The following is a 26,271-nucleotide window of genomic DNA, read 5'->3' on the forward strand; positions in this document are numbered from 1 at the left end:
AGCATTTAGGTGGTTCTTATTATTCAACCGCAAATAAGCTATTCCAGAGGTTATAAAAAAACTGTTGGATCTAACTTGAAAATAATAATATATATCTTATAAAACAATTAACTAACGTAAACGTAAACTATACGCAGGTTTTGTAAACTAAACAAACGAGTTCACAAACAAAAAGACTAACAACAGATGTGTCCAGTCATGTTCTGATTTGATTTTTTCTCTACTTTAAAATAATATCAATAACAAATTTATACTTTATGACTATCTGTTTATCATTATACAAAATGATATATTCATTTACACCAAAACTGTAAGGAAAATGTGTTTAATTACATTAATCTTGGAAAAACGTTTCTATAAACAAATAACCACTTTCCCTCCAAATATTATTGTACCACGAAAAATTATTAATAAAATTACTAATCAATAATTATTACTATCAAATCTTCTCATAATCCATGTCGTAAAACAGGTCTAAAACAGGCATCCATACTTTGAAACGGTGGTGTGTCTTTTTACCGTAGACCTTTATGTCCCGTTTTATTCTTTAGGGTGGTCCTTAATATGATATTTTTGAATTTTATTGCTCAAATGCTTCCAAATTGATAAAAACAATTCTCTGAAAAATTTTAGCTCTTGATATTAACTTACGATAGTTCGCACTTCAACCAAAAATTTTATGGAAATAACATGGTTAAATTTAATTTGTTTTATAACTTATAGACAAGTGAATCAAAATTTTGAGATCAACATTGTCTTTGCTTATTTTGATCAGAAATAAAAAAAATTATAACAAAAATTTTATATTGTTCATAAAATAAGTATTTACTTAGGAAGATGAACCAAGAAACTTTGGTTGGAGTGCGGACTATCTTAAAGGTAATATTAAGAGATAAAACTTTCAGAGAATATTTTTTATGAATTTGGAAGCATTTGAGCCTCTGGGAGGAAGGAAGTTCGAAAACATCCATATTAAGGATTACTCTAATATATATATATATATATATATATATATATATATATATATATATATATATATATATATATATATATATATATATTATTTTTGTCACCAAATATATATGAACATCCACGACAGCACTCGTCTGAAACAATATAGAATCCCGAATTCCGAATACTCTCCAGTAGGAGCAAAAACTCGACAAGTATATAAACACAAAGAAACCGTGTCGGAATATATGAAGGTACGTAATGTTCGGCCCACAATATAACATTTTTCCTGAACTCTGACCAGAAAGGAAAGGACACTAAAGTGCGGATTGTTCGTCGTATGTGATCGTGTGGAATTTTTACAACCGAGCAATTCCATTCATTATCCCTTCTTGGTTACGAACACCCCGAACTGACTGGGAAATCGAATAAGTCCACTACGTGGGCGTAACGACATGGATTATGAGAAGATTTTGTTAGCAGGAACAACACGTGATACAATTATTGAGAGAAAATGCTTTGTTTGTTATAGAAAGTTCTAACAAAATATATGTAATTGTACCCACACATTTTTCCGAATAGTTTTGGTGTAAATCGATATACCATATGCAAAGGGTTTAATGAAGATATAGGTTATCATGCATGTTCAAGGTAAGATAAATTGGTAATATTAATAAAATGCATGGCAAAATGGATTATGAGATCTTTTTTAGCAAGGTACAACACATCATACAATTATTGAGAGGAAGGGGTTTTGTTTGTTACAGAAACTTCTATCAAAATAAACTATATTGTACTACCGGTTTTCAAAAACCGGTTTTAAAACCGTTTTTCTTGGCGAAAATTATGGAATTCGAAACCCGTTGCTTTAGTGAAAAAAGTCGGTTTTCACTGTATAAATGGAAAATGACAAATATAGCCAAATATAAAAGATAGATGAAAGTGTTTTGATTCTTGAAATCATATCGGATCAATAGTATTTGATATTTTATCAGTCTGCAATGGTTCACAGAAAGGTTTTGTATATATTAATTTAGATTTTTATACCAGTGTATATATTAATTTAAATCAGTGTGACTTCTTCTTGAAGAAGTAACTTCTCTCTACTCAAACTTAAAAAAAGATTTTTAAACCTTAGAAGCCACAAATTAAATAACAAAAAACTTAGTATTATTATATCAAGCTTTAAAAACAATTACTCATAATTTGGTCGCAAGTATGAGAGTATTTTTTATTTCTGAAATATTGTGATTAAACAAAGGACACGTCTAAGTAGCAATTCGAGAGACGTTCTAAGTTTTTTTAAATCATATTTTATTAAACAAACAAAAAACTTAGAGTGTTTACAATTAATTAGTTAAAATTGCTCGGAACCGACAATATACGAGTTTAGCTCTATTGTTTTTAAAACTAAAATTGATATTAACAAGTATGTATCAACATCTATAATTTTTTTTTTTTTTTCAATGATTTTTTTTATTTCAAATACAAAAATTATTCATTATTTTCTGCAAATTTTAGCACGAACAACGTTTCAACATTGAAGATAAACTATAGAAAATATTATGGATTTTTTAATATATAAGGTTCAATACAGCAAGATTTAAATTTTAGCTAATTTGTGGATTTTACTAAAAAAAAATAACAAATTTAATGACTGTAATATAGTGTAAGTGGCATTTTGCCTGAAGGAAAAGTGCAAAAACGTGCTGGTATACTAATATAATCAATATGAATTGAAATTTAGCAACTCTTAAAATTATCATGATACTATAGTTTAAAAATATTGCAAGACACATTATTCCAAACATCAACGATTTTTATAATTAAACCAATTTCAGATCATTAAGTCTGTTATTATAAAAGGTTTAATCAAAATCACAAAAACATTCTTTTCGCCAATTCGTTATGAAGAAACGGCCGATTTTTACGAAAAACTGTTCAGTATAAATCCTAACGAAACGACTCTACCGATCGTACTAATACTAATAAGCTCGAATCCTTATGGAGTTTCACTAAAAGATTTTTAAATGATTGAAACCGATACAGCAGTTTTTGAGAAACATGGACAAAAAATCTAATTTGGTTCACATGTAAACACATACTTTTTCCAATTTTGGTCTCAAACGATTTAGAATGATTTGAAATATCGAGAATACTTAAAATTAGAAAATCGAATTACCGGTCGAAAGGAGAAGTAAACATTTTCGAGAAGTTAACAACTTTAATATATCACGCAACCTTATAAATCCAAGAACTATAGATTTCCAGATTAGTTAATAATGGAAAGTAATATGATTGCAGAAACCATATATGTAAGAGAACATTCAAACATTATATTAAAAGTCAAGTAAATAAATAAAAAAAATTGTAAAATGACTTACCTATCAAGTTCCCCTGCTTTCATATCTCTTCTTTCTGAAATAACAAAATTTACAATCATAATTTATAGAAATTGATAGGGTCTTAATTATCTTAATCTATTTTTACTTAATTACTACTATTATTAACCGAATGTAAAAATATTTATGATGGATATTAGATAAATTCTAGCTACTGCTTATCATAAAATTTTATGGCATTCCTTTATTATCATTCCTTAATATTCGAAGTATTTGCGGCGATAAAATGAATGAAATGCGTCTATCAAAGTTGTAATATCAAAACCCATTAAGTTTTCTCTTATTGATTCTCGTGCTTTTATATAATATTAGAAATCATAACATTAGATATATTATGGAACATATATGATGCAAGATAAGAGGCATTATTTTTGATGTTCGCTGTTATACTAAATGAAAATGCAAAAATATCTTGAAAGTAGACCTTCATATCATATTAATAGATACACATGTGCATCTCCATGCACAAACTAAATTTAAATTTACCTAAATGAATGGAATCCGCATTTTGTCTCATCAGCAGTGCAAAAAAAAATTAGTGGGGTGCAAGGCAAATTGCTAGAACTTTCCGTACCGTAATTAAAATTTGGTACGGAACCCAAAAAAATTTACACAAAATGTGTACACATTATTATAATCTCTATTAATATCTGATAATTTGATGTCCATTTGTCCAGAAAACATTTTTGACTGCCAAATGACATTTTTTTAACTTATTTTTATTGAGAGTCGACAACTACAAAAATTTAATCAGTTGTTCATCTTGTCAATACAAGTAAAATTTTTATTGAATAATTAAAATCGGACGCTCCGTTCTCTTAAAAACTGAGTTACCGTTCTTGGCACTTTTTGCTTCGCCAAAAACTAATCAGCACGTCTTCTTATCAATAAAAACTGAATGTTTTTTGAATTATTCAAATCGGTTGATCGGTGTTCCCGAAATCGTCGACAAAAATTTGTATTCGTACCGCTATCCGTTACCTACCTACAGGATAGAAACTTTCGTTGTAAAAGCTCAATGCCATGAAGATTGCCGCTTTCATAGCCAATATAATGAATTTAAAGTACGTCCGAACATAATTTTTAGTTAGTACATTTAGATCAGATGCTTTATTGCCATACAAATGTTCATAAAAATCGTCTATTTTGTTTTAACAATGGATTACAAAGAAATAGCCTAGCCAATCTTTGTCAAGAACTTATCGACACGTTTCCCAAATGATCCAACAGATTTCAAGTTAGTTATAGGACGACAATTGCTTAGATTGGCATCTAAAGCATAGAAGAATTGTCATTTAGACTAGAAAAAACTTTTATTTCAATAATCCTATAAGTTGGCGAGTATATCGCACAAAATTCAAAATATAGCCTGATCAAAAATAACATGTTTCTGGAAGCACTCTAATCGGATCATTAGAAACCATGTAGCTGATTACAAACGCTGGTTAAGATCCTAATATGAAAATAATTTTCTCTAATATTTTTGAAACTTTTTCACGTATTCTAATTTTCCCCATGATAAGTATCGTGCGACAGTATTATAAAATAGAATCAAATTCATAAATATCCCCCATAAAAACGAAAGCGCGAAACGCAGCAAATAGAAGTATTCCATTCCGCAAAATAAACATATATCACGTACTAGGGCACAGCATTGTAATACACTATATATACATACAAATCTATCTATATATCTTTATACCGCAACGGGCAATCAGAATAATACCGCAACTGTGAAAATATCGTGACTTTGATACATTCCGGCACGTTCAATGAAATTTCACATGCGACTCGGCGGCCAATTTCGAGTAGATAGGCGGTTCGAACAGCACGATACTCTCCTCTATGCATATCGGGTTGATAAAAGTTAAATTGTAGGAAATCATGATTTGAAATAAAACAAAAGTGCTCTGGATACATTGTAAAGTAGATGCACTTCAAACGAAACATTAAATTCCATATATTAACGCTGCTAAATATATAATGTTGAACCGTTCAATAGAACTCAAAGTAAATTCAGAGATGAGTTTGCAACTTTACCAGATAAAAAATAAAATATTGATCTTGTAATCATTAGTTTTTTTTTGCATATCTTTATTGTCAATCGAAATATACATTATTTTTTAGGACAATATGCTAGTCTTCATGTCTTTGCGGGGTTAATCTTGTAATTATGAATGAACTTTAGCCATAAAAGCTGATCATGACTCACAAGAATGAGAAAAAACAAGAGTATATTATAATATACAGTAGTAGTTGACTTACGAGCATCTTGACATACGAGTGTTTTGAAATACGAGTCGACAAAGGAGCGGTTTGCTTGAAAATTCAAATTACGAGCTTTGAGCAAGTAAGAGTTTTCTCGAAAAGTGTTAATAATAATACACTACGAATATCAAAATATGAAAAAATTTCGTCAGCTGGAACAAAGATTTGTTTACCATAGATATTTTGGCTGCTTTATGATAGTAAATTTTTTCATTGTTAGTTAGTAGTTAGTCAATTTAATTATAATTTAATATTAATAATGTAGTAACGACGTATATCAATGATTATTTTAAATTTTAGAATTTTAACTATGCATTAATAATGATTTCTCAGTTATGTATGTTCAGTTCGCTTTTTTTGCTTTATGTACAATTGTAAAATATTATGCACATTTACAACCATGGGTATAAGGTAAAAATCTCTTGAATCTCTTTAATTGAAGAAATTATTGAAAAATATGAAGATAGCGAGAATTTACGGGCGCAAATATCATAGGCATGTTTTTTGTATAAACCGAAGGAGTTGATAAAAGATATAACTCTAGCTAAGACTCTTACAACAATTTATAAGAAGCTTTTTCAAGTCTGAATTTGTGGTAAAAATCACTCAAAAAAAATTGCCACAGTTTGAGCATTGCAGTTGTTCAACTAAACATGTTTAATTCATTTGAAAAACATCTTGAATGAACAGGAAAAAATCATAATTAAATTCATAAATTGTAAATCTAATTATTATATATAAAAAATTTAGTAAAAACTCTAGTGCTGGAACGAATTAATGGAATTTTGATGTATTTATATAGAAAAAATTGCTTCGACATACGAGTGTGGTCCAGAACGAATTTAACTCGTATATATGAATGCCACTGATTGTGAATAATTCTATTAGAAACCAACTAAATCTTATTTTTATGATATAATTAAGATAACCATTGATGGCCGGATTTCCACTTTGTCTCCCAGGTTTTTCTAAAAGCCGTATTTGTCCCGGATTGTCGCGGTTTTTTAGAAAATTAATAAGTAAAAAAGTATTACATATGATCGATAATAATAAAGTTCTTACTACAAGTTCGCAATTCTGATTAGAAAAATTGATTTATATAAAAAAACTGTTTTTATTGCATCCTTAAATAGCTTATTATTATTTTAAAGCCCTCCCCACCCTTCCGGATTAACGTAACTAAAAACTGCCGTCCCGGTTTCGACTTTGCAAAATCTCGTCACCTTAGATATCAACTAATAGCTTATTGCGTTTCGATTAAAACTAAGCTATGTGAAAGTAATACTTATTTGAACTCCTATCAGTATATATGTTATCTTAAATAACGTAATGTACTTTCAAATTTGATTAAGTTTTAACTTATATTGAATACTTACTGCGGAAACAGCACTTTTCGGAGCGCATAGCCCACACGCAAAGGCAGACCAGGAGTATTAGACCGGCCAGGCAGCCCCCTGCAACGCCCAACAGCACGCTCATGGCTAAAGGCTCTATAAAGAAATGACATTGAAATAGGTAGACACATTTATTTTATATAGGTGAAATTACTTCAAACTGATAGTGGTAAACAATAACGTCGTTAATTTTCGAGAAGTTTTATAATAAATTGACATAAATAAAGATAATCCTTAAATCAAGATTAGAATCGGAAAAACTTGATACGATTCAACTGAAAGCCTATATTATGGACAAATAAAACCTGAGACAAAAAAGAGTGCGCGTAAGGTTCACACGCGATTGAAGTAAAATTTATTTGCTACTGTACAAAGTAGAAAATTTAAGTTTAGTAAAAATTAATTTTGAATAATGTTTATTAGTAATATGGTAACACTCGTGAGCACACATTTATTAGTGTCGACCATTATACAGATTTATATTATTACGCTATTTCTAGTCACGCCTAAAGAAGTTTTACTTCAAATTATCGATGTATTTTTTTAGTAAATGTGATCAAAATGTATGTAACCAACATAATACTTATTAAAAATTATTAAATTTCAAACACGGTTCAAACACATTTTCAAATTAATTTACAATAATAGACAACCAAATGCTTCTGCATCACCAAAGCATATAGAACCATATTTAGAATTTTGAGTCGATTAATATAGCGTTTATTTTATTTTATGATCAACAAATGATCCAATCTAAAGCGGCGTCAATTAATCACGTGATCGATTTTTTAAGGAATTTTCCCCTTACCCCTTGGTGATACGTGGTGATTCAAAATTACCCCTCTCCGCCATCAAACATCACGTGTATTTTTACAAGAAAAAAATTGTAGAATTTTTGATTTTTTTAAATGTTTAGATTTAAAAAAAAATCTAGGTAAAAAATATATACACGTGATACCGTGCTTTACCCCACCCTCCCTCACGTGATATTTCGTGATTTTTTGTCAAACCCCCCCCTCTCCCTAAAAACTTCAGATTATTAATGGTCGCCCCCTAAACGGAGAGCTGAATGGAAATCATTTTCATTGATATGATATTGTCATTTCTTGCATAATCAACAGTTACATATGATTTACTGGCCTTATGGTGTTTCATAATTTTCGGCAGATCACTACTTTGCAACATATTTTATATGATGTTGTTTACTTCACTATCATTTTGAAAAAAATTAATGTAAATTATACTTTATAAGCAGTGCAATTTGAAAAGAATGTATAAAAAGTTTATTAAAAGCAGTGGTGTTGTCGAGCCGGAACGCGCCGGAACGTCGTTCCGGCAAATCATTTTTGAGCCGGAACGCGTTCCGGCAAGAAAAAATATAAAAACATCGCTACATACAGAAAATGATTTAATAAGTAAATTTTATACGTTATTATTCAACTAATTTTTATTAAATGTTATTATTGCAATAAACATACATATATGTGCACAAAATGGGTTTTGTAATAATTTTTGTTTCTTTCCTTTTTGAACGGAACTGAAAAAAAATGAAAACCGGTTTTAGAACCGGTTTTTAAATTTTAGCGTTCCGGCAAAAAAATATTAGCACAAAACCACTGGTTTTATCAAAGTCGTTTTTAATTTAGTAACAAATTGAGGTGTATGAACTTCTTATAGAAAAAATAATATTTATAAATCAAATCTTACATTCATTCGCATTTCTTATACGCTAACATCTACATCATAGGTTCCTATTCATGTATTTTTATAGCCTTACGTGTGCCTATACGTTGCATTCTATACTACACGCCTTACATCTGTACCATACGCTATATTTCATTATATACTCTCAAATCCCTACATTGTGTACCGAATACACCTAACCTATATCTACTATATATCCTATTACCTATATTTTTTTTACACGCTACATTAACCCTACCGAGATTCGAACCCGGGTCCGCCGCGTGGCACGCGACGACCTTATCCACTACACCACCGTAACGCTACAATCAACCGTTTTTTTTGCGTGTCGTCGCGCCACCTTAGTATTAATTACCTAATTAATTAGAAAATGACCCGCGGAAACAACAGTGCGTCCCATATTATATTATTAGTGGGGGTATCCGATAGGGTAGTGGTTAAGGTGCGCGACTTCCACGCGGAGGTCCCGGGTTCAATTCCCGGTATAGACAATAGGTAGGTAGAAATAATACATAGGGCGTAAGGTAAACCTATATAATATAGGTGAATATATAAATTAGACAGTAGTATTTATAAGAAGTAAAGGTCTGTAGGTATATAATAAGATAATGACGGTATAGGTATCTCACGGTATGATAGATAATAGATATTTATCGATGATATACAATAATATAATATAGTATGATAGGTAATAGGTTATCTATCATATTATTAGGTTAAGTCTTATAAAATATTGTAATAAATCTTGAGTACTTTTACTTGAATACCCGTAGGTATTAATGAATACAAATAATACCAGAATAAATATGATTAATGTCATTGAAGAATATAAATTATGTACTCAATGATTTCCTCATACTTGTACAATTTAATGTATAGACTAGCTGTGTATAATAGAGTTAATTATATAAAAAGTCAATATATTAGATTTGTGAGTTCTTATCGAAATATATCAAATTTTTTGAACCGGATTTTAAATTTTAGCGTTCCGGCAAAAAAAATATTAGCACAACACCACTGATTAAAAGCATAAATATATGTTGATAGATATGATTAGATACTATAAATGCTAATAGCATATTTCAAATAAAATATAATTTATATAAAAAATTTAAAATTAATACTCGTATAAGTATATGATAAATTTAAAATATGTATGATCAATACATGAATACATCTGGCAGGCAACATTGCATTGTACAAAAAATTCGTTACCATAAAGCGAAAACTGAATGATTTGAATATGAAAGTAAAAGTCCAAAACAAAGATTTTTATGTACAATTAAACAGCGGATGATGCAGTTCCTAAATATGCATTCCGTAAAACTTTTTGTGCAATTTGCCTAAACCTCGCACCTGTAAACTCACCGTCCACTCTAAGCGTGACAGCATGCCTGTCCGCTCCTCGTTCATTTTCAACGACCAAATAATAGGGTCTCGAATCCGCTGAATCGACACCATTCACATGAAGTGTGGATTTGTAACAGTCCTCTCGCGAATCTTGAACCATTTCATCTACGTGATATCGCCCTGAAAATGAGCAAAATAATAAAATATAAATACTCTGAAAACAACCTGGGAAAACTCGGTAGGAAGTAAATCCAAGGTCATGGTATATTTTTGTTTTTTGAGATTTTTTTGCCAGCATGTAGGACTAATAGGACATAGGACATAGAATTGTTTTGTCATTGTTGTATGCATAACAATTTACCCACATTTGTTTTTTATTTTGTTTTTAAATTTTATTTTCAATAGCAATCAGAATATAGTACCATTCTATGAGCTACTTGGCTTATATAATTCACTCATACATATATGCGCATCTTAAAGTTTTGATTACCAAAAAAAATATACACATACATAAATTATTGTGATAAATATTCACAAATTTTATTTATTTCTACAACGATGTGGTAGCGCTAAAGATCTTGTCTTCAATATTATCTTTGGGGAGATTCTTTCTCAGTCTTTTTGAAATTGGTGTCTCAAGACTATTAAATTTGAATAATGTTACAGTTTTTGAAAATGTTTGACATTGTTTATTTTTATAACTCTGTTTATAAATTCTATGTTAAGATCTTCGTGTAAGTTTTGATTTGAAGCTTCTATGTGGTCGGAAATCTGAGAAATTTTCAGAGACACATTATTGTAATAAATATTATATCGATAGTTGGAGAATCACTCCAATAAATGATTCACCAATTTTGTTCATATCTACAACGATCTGGTAGTACTAAAAGTCTTCAATATTATCTTGCAGATTATTTTTCAGTCTTCTTGAAATTGGGGTCTCAAGAAGATGAGTGACTAAAGGTTGAATAATGTTCCAGTTTTTGAAAATGTTTGACCTTGTTTATTTTTACAACTCTGTTAAGATCATCGTGTAACTTTTGATTTTACAAATTCTATGTTAAGATCATCGTGTAACTTTTGATTGTGAAATGTTCGAAGAATGATACCCACATGAATTTACACAAAATGCGTACTTATTATTAAAATCTTTATAAAATATCTGATAATTTGATGTAAATATGTCTAATGATCATTTTTCACCGCCAAATGGCATTTTTTAAATTTATTTTTATTAGATATCTTAAACCGTTGGATCTTCATTGAATTTGAAGAAATGAATCTTTATTTCTTCAATACAAGTGAAATGTTTTTTGAATCATTCAAATCGCACACTCCGTTCTATCAAACACTGATTTACCATTTTTTGCATTTTTGTCTCGAATCTCCAAAACGACCTGCCTTTGCCAAAAACTAATCAGCACGTATACCCGTCAATAGAAATTGAACGTTGTTTAAATCATTCAAATCGTTTGATCCTGGTTTGATCGAAATCGAGGACAAAAAATTGTGCCCGCACAATACATCCGCACACACATACATACATTCATATTTTCTAAAGTAAGCCAAAAACTTCAGAAACCTGTGAAACGTAAAAATTAGCAAAGATTTTCAGATTCGTTTTTTTTGCAAATATTACAAATTGTTGGCACATAAATATGCATAAGCACATAATGCATCTTTTTTTTCAACAATGAGGCATGCAAAAAAAGTTCAGAAACCCATGAAACGTAAAGATAACAAAAAATTTCATTTACTAGAAATTAAAAATCAAGCAACGTACGATGTCCGCTCAAGAATTCATTAGTTACAAGAAAAACACGTGGTTATTTATCAACTGTCTCGGGCTATCAAACGCTGCAGCTCTGATGCAAGGCATTTCTCTTTGAAATCTCCAGCTCGCCGTCAAGAGACCGCTTTCTCCTTTCTCCAGGATTCATTTCGAGAGCGCATAGCTGTGTGCAATTCCGTGTGTTACGGCCACTTCAACAAATAGGTGGATTGAGATGTTTGTTCTGGTATTCTATCACCGCAAACACAACATAGGGGAGGTCATTACTCCAGTCTTAGTAGAGGTAGAGGGTAGTCCGAAAACCAGGAATGTTCACAGAACGTAACCGTTAGTTATGGACCATATATAAAGCGTCAATCGGAACGCAGTCAAAGCTCTGCAAACACAAGCTAATTGTCGTAATTATCAAAGGATGGCTAACGAATTCATTTGAGACGTTGTTAAGGACCGTGGTGTTATCAAGAGTAAATACACTGAATACCAAGTGGAATTTGAGGACCTTTTGCTTTGGATTTAATCGACGTATTGTTTCTTCAATTATACACTAATTAAAGACTGTTTATTTATCAGAAGTTTTCAGAAACAAAAGGATTCCTAGCAATTTGATCAATCAATGTGAGATTTGTAAAATTCAAACCCTGTTTCAATATGTTTGACTGTATATTGAAGAAATATATAAGAGAATATGACAAACATAAAGGTTACTACAATGAATACTTTTCGCATATTCTAAACAAACTAGCTTAATTTCTGTAATTCAAAAAAATTAATAGGGTAAAGCAGGGCTCAATGGTCCAATTTGACTTTGAGCAATTAGTCTGTGAAAATCAATCTAACTATGTAAGAACAAATAACGCATACCAAACAAACAACTATCTAACTAAGTTCATTAAACTAATTCACAGCTAATTGTAAAACTATGTTCTTTTCTTATTATTCAAAAAATTATCATTGGTCCTTTTTACCCCATAGGCGAGGTGGAAAGGGTCAGCCAAAAGACAAAAAAATCCACCATTTTAATTTGAATTTAAAGAAATTTTATGGAATAATAGCTACATTAATTAATCCATGCATTATAGTTTAATTATTAGGTTGTACAACAAAATCATAATTTAATTTTTCACATAATAAACAAAAAAATTATTAACTCTTAATTCTTTATAAATCTTGATATTTTGTTTAGTTTATTAAGATTAGACTAATGGTTTCTTAAAATACAATCATTACAAATGAGATAAATACAACTTTTTCGTTTGAATGAAATATTTCATGGGCACATTTTTTATAAAGATCGCACTGGACACAACTTTTGTATGGAACTTTGTCAGAAGAATTGTTCATCATCAGAGTTATCTATCGGAAAATTTATTGATATAATTTATCCCCTGTATAATTGCTTTCTTAAAGTATTTTTACACTATATAATCTACATTTCACTTGTTTTTAAGATAATTGAGGTGGACTTTTCTCCCCGCGGACCTTCAAGCCCCACTCTACCCTGTTATATTATAACCATTTGAATGGCGTTTTAATGGACACTATATATTATTTTCTATTGTATTTTAGTCAAAACTATAATGTTACCATAATTTATGAACAGTCGTAACAAAAATTGAAATTAGAAAGAAATATCATTAAGATTTTCTGTATCTACAAAATATTTCAAATTATTATTTTTCAAATCTCAAAATTAATATACAGGATTGTATTATTTTACAATACAATTATTTACTCGCAAGTTTATATTGGTTACAATTCAACGAGTAAACAAAGTTGCAAACCGGATCAATTGAACTAACATAGTATTTCTAACAGTGGTGCAAGAAGAAAACAATACAAATCAATAAATCTCAGTAAAGATATAAGAAAACTGTGAGCAATAAAGTAACTACGACGTAAATTTTACAACCGAGAAAGCGTTTAGGAAACAATTGTGTGCAAAAAGTGTGTATCAATTATTAGAAAAACACAATTTTATACATGACAATGTTTTACAAGTGAGTCAAAAAGTATTAATTATTTTATCAATAATATCTGAAATAGAAGACTAAATCCAATTCAATAATTCTATCTATCGGTCAAAGCCCAATCGTAAATCTCCCAAAAGTATTTCACAACTGCTGTTCATTCTTAAGCGCCATTAAGTTCACTATCTATCTTTGTGGCATAGAAAATAAATCACATAACACTGATAACAAATCACAAGGCGCTAACTTTTCCCTTTCGGTTCGTCCGAATTCGCAAAATCCTCGGCAGCGTTACCATAATTGAATTCCGGGGCAGTTTCGATTCTTCGCCACCTGCTTCAGCCTTGCTTGATGACCGGCGACGTCCCGTGAGAAAGAGGCTAAATGTACGAAATTGAACGATCCGATATGCTCATAGCGTGTGTGCCCTAAATTCGCCGCACGAACCAAATCGGGTTTGGATAGAATAAGGAAAAGCACCTTTGTGTAAGTAACAGTAATGAGATTCGAGTTGACAAGGATTTTACTTGCTTTGATAAATACGGAAATCTAGTATTTAGTTTTTCAGCTTACTAATAACTCATTTAAGTATAATCTTTTTTTTATTATTATCTCTTTTATTTACAACTGTCCAGTAAAGGACATTGAATAAATTTGATGAATTTACAATAGTCGGCCGAAAAGGGACATTGTTACTACAAGGGCATGTTGGAAAAAACAACTCAGTAGTTATTTTTTTATTCGATATAAAATTCAGTCTGTATAATCTGATATTATAGTAGTCTTGATTTGTTAATTAAATTCAATTAAAATATTTACAGAAAGCCTATATGTTTCCTCATGGGTTACATTAATCGTAATGAAACTGATGATCATAGATGTTACTATATTTTCAAGAAAGTAGACTGAAAAAGAAACAATCAGTAGATCTTCTCTAAGGAACTAGTAATCCTTAATAGAAAATTCATAGTTATATTTACCAAAACGAAATTGAAGATCATCGATGTCACCGTTGCTGCCAAACTCTCAAGACAGAAGGCTGAAAAGGAAGCAGCCAGCAACAAACTTTAGAGATGGTCCCAAATTTTAGAGATGATTCCAAATGTTAAAAATGGTTTCCAAATATAGTGACAATACCAAATTTTAGAGATGGTTCCAAATCTTAGAGATAATTCCAAATTTTAGAGATAGTCCCAAATTTTAGAGATTGTTTCAAAATTTAGAGATAGCCCCAAATTTTAGAGATAGTTCCAAATTTTCCACATACTCCATTGAGTGAGTCAACAATATAACTTATCTTCTTTAAGAAATTAATGATCTTCAATGGAGAATCATCTACTATGTCAATTTTTCATACTCAAGTAACACATTTTTACTCAAGTAACAAACAACATGTTCTGATTACTGTTCAACAATGTATAAGAGAAAGATCATCGATGTTATCAATTATATCAAAAAATGATATATATATATATATATATATATATATATATATATATATAGGGTGGTCCTTAAAATGGTCATTTTCGAATTTCCTTGCTCCCAGGGGCTCAAATGGTTTCAAATAGATAAAAAACAATTCTCTGAAAGTTTTAGCTCTTAATATTAACGTTTAGATAGAGCGCAATTCAATCAAAGTTTGTATGGAAAAAGCATGGAAAAATTTTTGAAAGTTAAAAAAAAATGTTTTAGGTATAACTTAGCGACAAATGAATGAGTTTTATTCATTCATTTGTTCACTAAATTACATCTAAAAACCATTTTTTAAATTTTTGAAAATTTTTCCATGCTATTTCCATACAAAACTTTGATTGAATTGCGCTCTATCTAAACGTTAATATTAAGAGCTAAAACTTTCAGAGAATTGTTTTTTATCTATTTGGAACCATTTGAGCCCCTGGGAGCAAGAAAATTCGAAAATGACCATTTTAAGGACCACCCTAATATATATATATATATATATATATATATATATATATATATATACTCGTATTATATTATATGATTCCTACCTATCCCAGCACCAGCTTCCAGCCTCAGAGAACCCCATTCCCAAGCAACGTGCCTCGGCCTTGGATCAGCGCATACCACCAAGGACAAAGAAGCACTTTGGCCTCTTCTTGCCCAAACTTCATGAGCTGGTGGCGGACCATGTCGCAGAACTTGAGGCGCACCTGTAAGTAAAAATATAAACCATAAAATACTATTTGATATGGGAAATTGACAGTGTCAAGCGTTTAGACAACTTTTTAACTTCAACGCATTTTCTACTAAAGTCGTCTATAGACAACACACAGTGTGTCAACTCTTGCTCTTCATCCATTAGAGTAAAATATCTAGGATTCTAATTATAATTTGTTATTGCAATTGTTAGAAGTGTAGTTTTTAATTTTAAAGAATATTTTTATTCGTGATTCTTGAAAAAAATAAAAATGTTGTGCAATAAATTCTTGGTTGGCTTGCTGACTCGTACAGCAGTGCCACTTCTGGGAAAAACATCTCGTAGCAAAACGGTTAAATTAAGTTCACAAGGGTTATTTTTTTCATTATCTGTCAATAAACAACAATCAACATGAACAATATTCTATGAGTTATTTTGTAAAATTGCAGTCACTCTATTAAGTGAGCCACCGATAGAACTTACAGATCTTTGATGATTTGATGAAAAAACGATAAATATAAAACATTATATATTAATTAAATTTGCTTAGATTTATTATATCATTGATTTATTATATATAAGTATAAAATCTGAATTTGGATCATAATTTTACAGATAGTTTTAAATCTTCGATATAGTTCCGAAATTTAGAGACAGTTCCAAATTTACAGATAGTTCGAAATATTACACAGAGTTCCAAATTTCAAAGATAGTTCCAAATTTCGGAGATATTTCCAAATTTTGGAGATAGTTCCAAATTTCGGAGATAGTTCCAAAGTTTAGAGATAGTTTCAAATTTTAAAGATAGTTCCAAATTTTAGAAATAGTTCCAAATTGTAGAGATGGTTTCGCATTGTAGAGATGGTTTCGAATTGTAGAGATGGTTTCAAATAGTAGAGATAGCCCAAATAGTAGAGATAGTCTCACATAGTAGAGATAGTCCCAAATAGTAAAAATAGTCCCAAATAGTAAAAACAGTCCCAAATAGTAAAAATAGTCCCAAATAGTAAAAATAGTCCCAAATAGTAAAAAAAGTCCCAAATAGTAAAAATAGTTCCAAATTTTAGAGATGGTCCCAAATTTTAGAGATAAATCAAAATTTTAGAATCAGTTCCAAATTTTATACATTCTCAATTGAGTGAGACTAATATAACTTATAGGTCCTCGATGATTTAATAAAAAAAATGTAGAAACTGTACACATGAAGTAGTACTTTCACAAAACCCGACAAATGTAAGATATTATATATCAAATTTATTATATCAATTATAAATATTTGCTATTCATTCTGGTTCATTGTATCATAATATCACTCCGCCTTGGCTTAGTATGACGTTGGAGCTCATACAAAGACAAATGCTTCATTAAAAGCGACAACCATGTCATCAACTAGAAACAATGTTTCACTGATTGGCTCCGGTGTTAAGCGGCTTGTCTAAGCTAGACACATTCAGAACATTGCCGCTGCGCAAAATCTATTTCGAGAAGGGATTAATTTGTTTGTTTTCAATGGATGAGGAATAATTTTATTACACTGGAACATAACACAGTGTGCTTCAAAAGAAAAGTTTTGTGTAGATAAGATTTTTTTGTATTACAATATTTGTGCCAACATTTTTTGTAGCAGATGTAATCAAGTTGCCATTTAGTGAACAAAATCCTATTTTTACTTTGAAATTTATGGATTGAATGATTGGGCGGATTATTTTAATGTTATAAATAATGGATACATAAAATCAGCCACAACTGTAATTTTGTAACAGTAACTGTAATGGACCACAATTTTAAAAAAGAATTAACGAAGTACATACATTAATTAGTGAGCAATTAAACAGTCATGCTCTTAATAGTACATCATTAAATATGTTATGTAGCCCTTGAAAAATAAAAGTTTGTTTAACTTTCAGATCAATAATTCTTCACAACTTCTTTCAATTCAGTCGATGGATTTGGCATTTAAAGTTTTTTCTAATTTTTAACCTTTCAAAATACTAAGTAATCATAAAGTCCAGAGTGATATCATTAAATATCAAAAAAGTTAATACAGTCTATGAATATGTAAATTTTGGCTTCAAGCTGTATTTTGTTAACAATCCTTCATTAATATAAGATTTTGTTTTGCTGTTTTGTAATATTTTACTTTTTTTAAATAAACATTTACTAGTAAAATGTCTTGTTTATACAACAAAAGTTCTACAATGAAAAATTTTGTTAGATGCTGAAAAGAAATTAAAATAATGTACTTATTGTTAGTATTATACTCATATTATATAATCCTCATTATAACAATAATATTGGAAATAATTGTGTCTAATTTTTTTTTATTTTGGAAAATGGTAAATTTAATGTTTTTTTATGTAAGGTTATATAAATGATTAATTTGCATGCACAATATTACGTTTATGGCATACAAATAAATTCGTGTAAAAATTGTCTTTTATTTATTGAAAATATCGATAAGTTTCTGAACTTCTTATTTTCAAAAATACATTTTAGAAAAAATGAGTATCAATATAGATGATCGTGGCGTAAATTTTAGAAATAGTTCTCAGAAGTAGATATATTTTTGAATTTAAGCATATCTCTGAATTTTAGACATATCTCTGAATTTTGAACATATCTCTGAATGTTGGTCATATTACTGAATTTTAGGCATATCTCTGAATTTCAGGCATATCTCTGAATTTCAGGCATATCTCTGAATTTCAGGCATATCTCTGAATTTTAAGCATATCTCTAAATTTTAAGCATATCTCTAAATTTTAAGCATATCTCTGAATTCTAGGCATATCTCTAAATTTTAGACACATTTCTAAACTTAAATCTAAATTTTAGACAGATCTAAATTTCAAAGATAGTTCTAACTTTTAGAAATTTAAAACTCGCAAATTCAGAACCCACAAATTCAGAACCCACAAATTTAGAACCCACAAATTTAGAACTCATAAATTTACAAGTCACGGAATTCCAAGTTGCCAAATTTGGAACTACCAAATTCCAAATTAACAAATTTCGAACTGATTTGATAATTCACACAAGCATATGTTCGTACTGTGGTTTGCAGGTAGCTACTGATTACAGTTGACGTCCGCATTTAAATAAAATATATAGATGGCATTAAACGTTTTAAACATATTAATGAATTTATATAATTACAGATATTATAAGTAAGTTTGGAAGACATCAATTGGAAATGGCATTGATTATAATTGGAGTTGATCATTTGTAGTTGATCACTGGTAGTTGATCATTGGTAGTTGATCATTCGTAAATGATCAGTGATAGATGATCATTGATAGATGATCATTGGTCATCATCATTTTACTCAAGCAGCAGTGTAATAGTAGGGTAAGTTATAGTAATCGCAAATAATTGAAAATTACAATTTTCATATATCCTTACATTTTGGCATACCTTATAAAAAATGGATATGTGTGTGAGTGTATGTATGTGTGTGTGTGCTAACGTATCGCGATTGCTTTAAAAATAGATTCAGAATTAACAAAATATTTCAAAGTATAATAAAAATCAAACTTTTCAAAAGGGCCAATTATTTTTCAAAAATTTTAAAAATCTCAAAAATCGATTTTTTTCAGAGTTCTAAAATTAAATTGAAACTTTTTTTAAAAAAATAATTTTTGGTACGGGAAGTGCCACCATTCCAGCAGTTTGGCACGATGCCATGGCACCACTAGTTACGTACAAGTATCAAGAAATTTTAGATACATTTACAGTACCACTTACACCTAGTTCGTGCAATTAATTCATTACTCACCGACGACCTGTACGGCAATAGGCTCGCTCTGCACCGCCCTCTGCGATCCTCCGATAACGTTGCTGACTTTGCATACGTATTCGCCTTGATGATCGTACGTGACATTGTCAATCACGAGCCGAGCATCACGACCGCGCTCCAGAATTGTATCGGGTGTCCCTTGAAGTCTGCACCATGAAAAAATGCGATACTCGAGATATTACATTATTACATACCAGATTATATAATCTACTGTGAGATCAACTAGCAATTTTCATGCGAAGGATTATGGAACGAGAGCGTGGCGGATAAGGAATTCTCTGTGAGAGTTACTTTGATAAAATATTAGAAAATACAATATTGGTAATATCGACTGCATGCTCTGAATTTTGTGATGTTTGTAAAACGAGAAGTAAATCATACTTTTATTCCCTAGAATAAAAAACGAAATCAATCAAACGTTACTGAGAATTATTCAACATTATTCAAGGTATCATAAAAATGCACCAACTGATAGATATTTTACATACGAATATTTCATTCACCACGACATCATATCCCTATCACGAAAATTTTCGAAATTATAGACGCTTAAACGTTTTGAACAGTTTCAAACAGTTTTTTTGCGAATATCTCGCAAATGTTGGGAGGTATCATAAAAATTCTTGCACTGGGTTAAAGACCTTTTGATTAACAATATTTAATACGAAAACATAAAAGACCTATGATGAATCGTTCAAAAGTTATAAGCGTTTAAAAATTTGATATGTAGAAAATGGACTAAAAAAGTCACTTTTTTAAATTTTTCACAGACTTCCCGAGCATGTAAAAGCTTCAAATAAAAATCAACATAGATCAAGCGCAGATTATAAGTTATTAACCTTGCACGTAATTTGCAAAAATAATCAGTTACAAATTAATACATCTGGCATACGTTTTGAGTCTACTACTAACAGATATCATCAGGTATGAAAAGACATCAAAGTAATAAATTTTTAATAAAACTCTGATAATATATTTATTTCAAAACGAAATCACATTTCCACAAATAAAAACACATTGATAACACATTGATAATTGATTTGATAATGTTACCATTTCTCGCCTTTACGTTTTGTTCTGAAAACCGAATCAAAAATCAAAAATAGAATATAATTTTTTATCAAATATAGTGCCAAAATTTGGTTACTAAGTTGTTAATTTGTAAAGGAGCATTCATCCAATCTTATAGATCAACATGTGATGACACCAAAAAATTGGCAACATTATTTCCGCAGAGGAGCATTTATCCAAAATTTTAGATCAACATGTGGTGACACGAAAAGGCTGGTAACACTAAGGCACCCCATTGTCTACATTGTTTCCACAGAGAAACAATTATTCAATATTATAGATTAACATGTTCTGACACCAAATTATTGGTAACACTGTAGCACCCCATTGAAATCATTATTTCCGCAAAGGAGCATTCATGTAATATTATTCCAGGAGGCTCAAGCGTAAATCACCAATGGATAATATCCTAATCTAGCAAATTGTTTAATGGAACAATTTCTATATTTTTTAGAGTAATCATCGAAATATGTTAGTTAAGTTAATTTAATTTTTTTTTGTAGTATTATTAAATTATTTTATTATTTACTATTATTATATATTACTATTATTATTAGTTACTATTCTTATGTTATTATTTTTATTTGGTCTTATTTAGTTTATTCTTTTTAGTTTATATATATAAGCAATGCAGCTCATAGAATATAAGTACTGTTCTGATTGCTGTAAAATAATGAATGAATAAAAAAAAATGTAATATTATAGATTAACATGTTGTGACACGTAAAAATTTTTAACTGTGGCAACCCATTAGCATTTGCATAGAGGAACAATTATCCAATATTATATATCAACATGTGTTGACACCAAAAAATTGGTAACACAACTAGCAATATTGTTTCCGCCACCGAAGAGCAAGAAGCAATTTTTTATCAGTCTCAATTATTATTAGTCTAAGTCTAAGTCTAAGTCTTAATTATTTTAATCTAAGTTCAAAAATATCCAAAAATTCTGTCGGAATCTCTTGAATATGTTTTCAGTAAATGTGCACGATTTACAATACCTTTATTGATACCAAAATTATCCTTATCTGTAAATTAGCACTACATTATCATTTATTTTGCTTAGTGATTTTCTTTTCATAGGTACGTATAAGTTAATTAATAAGTTACTTAATAACCTAATTTACTTATAACAGCAATTTTATAAGATCCAACGAGCCAATTTATAGGACATATATTATTATAAGAACTACGAAAAATTATGAGAAGTATGAAAATTATCCGAATGGTTGAAAATATATTACTTGAGAACAAAATACTATGTAAGTAAATTGCAATATATACTCAGATTTAAGACATGACAAAAGAAAAAACCCACTTTGTTCATTTATTATTTGGTATATGAATGATGAAGTATAAATTGCATTGCAAACGAAATGTTGCATTTTTATTTTCTTGCAAATTTTGGACCAATTTATTTAGTTTAATATGTATCACTTTATCAAGTCATATTTATTTTATTAACTCTCTTATAAAACTTCGCCAGAAGTAATCACGAATAAGACTTCTATATCTTATATGTTGAGTTTTGCTTTAGTATCGTTTGATATTATTATTACGTATCAAAGAAATCCATAAGAACCGACTTTGGCGCCACACTCATGACTCGTATCTTTTTTTATGACATATGAGTTATATATGTGGCATGTTTAATTCATTTTAGTACATCAACTATATTGAAAGTAATTCAGAGACAACCCTCGTATTTCTGCGAAAAGAAGTGATCATAAGGTTTGATACCAGGGGAATAGGGATAAATGTTCTATATTCCATTTGAAAAATCCAAACAAGAAATATATCTGGAATACGCAAAACTTTTTGAAAGAAATTACTTAAGAAGTGTATATTGTTCCAACTATAAAATTAATTATTTATCAGGCGATCAGATAATTTTTTTGCCTTAAAGGCCAACAACGCAACGCCTACAAAGATCGACAATATTCTTATTCCAATTCAGCTAAACATTAATAAACACTATCTTCAATAATTTTATTTTAATGTTGATATAATATTATACCTTTGGAGCCACTGATAGCTTGGAGGTGGATTTCCTTCAGCAACACATTCAAAAGCAGCTGGTGAAAATAATGGTGCAGTAGTCAAACGATCTGGTCCAACTGACAAAATTCTTGGAGGATCTGAAAAAAGGAGATAACTATTAGGACAATATTAGTTATATTACGAGTTCTATAACTTTGGCTGCTTTCGTACATCCTAACCTAATACTTTTCTTGAGAGGACAACCCAGAGGTCAACCACTCTTCTTTTTTTATAAGACTATGATATGGATGTCTAAAAGAGTGTTAGTGTTTATATGTTGCAGTAATGCCCCTGAATGGTTTTTTTCACTTGAAATTATATTTGAGATCTCTAACATTAAGTGGAAATTTGATGTAACACTGCTTGGTATAGAACTGGCCGAAATTTATATCTCGCATAGCATAAGAATAGTTGCAAACAAAGATGTCAATGTCAATGATCATTATTGCACAAGTTGAAATACATTGTCAACATACGCTACCAAAACTAATATGCATAAACTTTGAACAATTACTCATTTCTACAATTTTCTGAAACAAAAGATCTTAAGAGCATTTCCTTCTACTGTTTAGTCTTCAAGAAATTCATTAATCTTAAACTTTCATAAAAGGTGCGCGCATGCATCTTATGATAAATAATATGATGCATTAATTAATAACGGCAGAGATGACGTAAATATGATAATTAAAAGTTCACAAAGTCTTCTCTTGTGACGGGAGAAGAATATTATGCAAAACTTTAACTTTTGTGAAACGGTAATGTTATTCTTACTCAACTTTGCGAAAAGTTAAACAATATATTGCTTAAAATCACGCAGACGATATTAGAATTATTAATCAAAGCCGTGGTGCATCTTCGAGATAATATTACAAATTTATGTAATATTTGTAGAAGAAACTCATAGGTAATTCAATGAAGTGTCGCCAAGTAATGTAATATAACCACAAGGATAATGCTCGAACAATTATAGTTTGTTGAATATATTAATAGATTTTTACTGTCTTTTTGGGAGATCTCTCTCGACAACAAGGTACTTCTGTACAAAACTATCATATGCCCAAGGACAGTAAAAGAACTAGTTCATTACTTATGAAATATCAATGTAATTAAAATCAAAATGAATTATTCCACGCATTAACTCCAATTAAGAAGGTAATAAAATAAATCAAACTACTTTACAGCTTCTGAAACTTATTTATCGTTTACGGAATAACTCAATATTTATCAAATACAAATTTTCTCTTAAGTTTGTGCATTACATCCGGCTTGGAATAGTTTTAGTTAAATTTAATATATTACGGTTTCTCGTAAGTCGCAGCAACTTGCTGCGCGCTTCTGTATAGAGATTTAAGTTTGCAACTGGGTTCATTACACAGCTGCATAAGACTTTGCCTAAGACCGAACGAAAATATTCAATTTCAATAGTTTTGAAGCATAAAATATTTGATGAAGTCGTAAATTTATTCATAAATTATTTATTCTATAGAAGTAAAATTTTTATATGCAACACGGGGTAAGAGGAGTGGCACGAATCAGTTAACTTGCTATTCGAATATACATCTTTCAATTGTTATTAAAAATTCTAATATGAAGGTATAAATATGCATATATTAAAAATGTATTTACTAACTTTCCGTGGAGCAAGTTATAGTAATCGCAAAAAATCGAAAATGAAATTTGATCAACCGATTTGAAAAATTCAAAAACATTCGATTCGTATTGATGGGGAATGTGCTGATTAGTGTTTAAGCAAAAAACAGGTCCAGCCGTTCTGAGATATAGAGTAAAAAGTACAAAAAATAAAAGTTTCAGACAATGGATCAATCCGATTAGAATGATTCGAAAAACAACTTGTGTTAAGAAACGATTAGTTTCTGGGGAAAGCAAGTCCAGAAGTTTCAATATTTTCAATAAAATTCCATAAAGATCAATTGATATATGTATTGAAACCGAAACAGTATTTTGGATCATTCTGAGACATATGAGATAAGATCCTTTTTAGGACGCCTTCATTCATCAACTCGAGCAGAGGAGGTTTTGTTTATTTCTTGTAAACATACAGTAGTGTTTTGTTTGATAAAGTCATGGCAATATAAATATGAATGAGAAAATTTTCAGTACATATTTATAATAATTAATATGAAATTTTTAAGCTAATTTTCTTAATCATTGATCAATTTTCATTAATTAGACCAAAAATCGAGAATGAAATTCTTTACATTTCTCGACGTTTTGAAGGTTTCTGAACATTTTGGCATACCTCAGAAAAAATGGATCTATATGTGTATGTGTGTATGTGTGCGTGTGTGTGTGCGGATACAATTTTCGTCGACGATTTCGGAAACACCGATCAACCGATTTGAATGAAGTTTTTGGCGAAAGCAGGTCTAGCCGTTCCGAAGATACGGGGCAAAAAGTGCCGAAAACGGTAACTCAGTTTTTAAGAGCACAGAGCGTCCAATTTTAATAATTTAAAAAGATTTTACTTGTATAGACAAGATGAAGAACTGATTAGATTTTTGGGAAAGCAGGTTCAGCGGTTATAGACTCTCAATAAAAATAAGTTAAAAAATGTCATTTGGCGGTCACAGATGTTTATTGAACATACGTACATCAAATTATCAGATATTTTATAGAGATTTAAATAACGTGTACACATTTTGTGTATTTTTTTGGGTTTCGTACCAAGATTTTTAATTACGGGAAGTTCCAGCAATTTACCTTAAGGTACGATGCCATGCATCCCACTAATTTTATTTCTCGAATATTTAATTACTGTATGGAAAGTTTCAGCAATTTGCCTTGGAGCCCAATGCCATGAACCACTAGTTACAAATAAATTATTTTTCGCCATGTAGAATTTTTATATTAAGTAAAAATTAATTTATTTCAATTTAAATGACCAAATTTTGTATTTTCCCTGAAAATATTTCCAAAAAACAGCGGCTCGTCCTGGCGCACCGCCTGTTCGCCCGGTTGCATCAAAATTTAAAGTTTTCGCATTAGCATTCCTGCTGAGAATCGAGTGTGAACATTCGCGAGTTTTCGTTTGTTTTGCATATAAGCCGTTCAGGAATTTATTAAGCCGGGTTTACTATTCGGAGGCGAACTTATACAATGTTGGACTAATTGGATAATGCAAAATGCCCTCGTACATGTATTCGCGTTAAATTGCTTTCTATTCTATGGTTATAACAACACAGTGTACATCGTTAATATTCTAAACCGCTCTGGTTACATGTATGCGATATAGTTTAATTAATAAACTAATTAAGATATGTGTTGCAGGTTGTTATCGTTGCATCGTGACACTGATTCGAAAACCGAAAAGCAGCGCAGGTGCGCGGTTCAGGTGACATAAACTGACAAATGG

The 26,271-nt window shown here is 30.2% G+C and overlaps 1 protein-coding gene across 1 annotated transcript in view; it reads right to left on the bottom strand.

The window, feature by feature from the left end:
- Positions 1-26,271, bottom strand: part of LOC113370835 (hemicentin-1) — a 198,735-nt gene that overhangs the window by 25,975 nt on the left and 146,489 nt on the right. Inside the window, exons 11-15 of the mRNA XM_026611519.1 lie at positions 15,841-16,002; positions 10,076-10,249; positions 6,998-7,111; positions 3,336-3,369; positions 3,134-3,192 (exon numbers count right to left, since the gene is read on the bottom strand). Coding sequence (XP_026467304.1) covers positions 3,134-3,192; positions 3,336-3,369; positions 6,998-7,111; positions 10,076-10,249; positions 15,841-16,002 — 543 coding nt within the window. The remainder of the gene's footprint in view (positions 1-3,133; positions 3,193-3,335; positions 3,370-6,997; positions 7,112-10,075; positions 10,250-15,840; positions 16,003-26,271) is intronic.

This window comes from Ctenocephalides felis, unplaced genomic scaffold (assembly GCF_003426905.1).
Source record: "Ctenocephalides felis isolate EL2017-DRISC unplaced genomic scaffold, ASM342690v1 CF-g0.4_SCAFFOLD_01492, whole genome shotgun sequence".
Taxonomy (NCBI): Eukaryota; Metazoa; Arthropoda; class Insecta; order Siphonaptera; family Pulicidae; genus Ctenocephalides; species Ctenocephalides felis.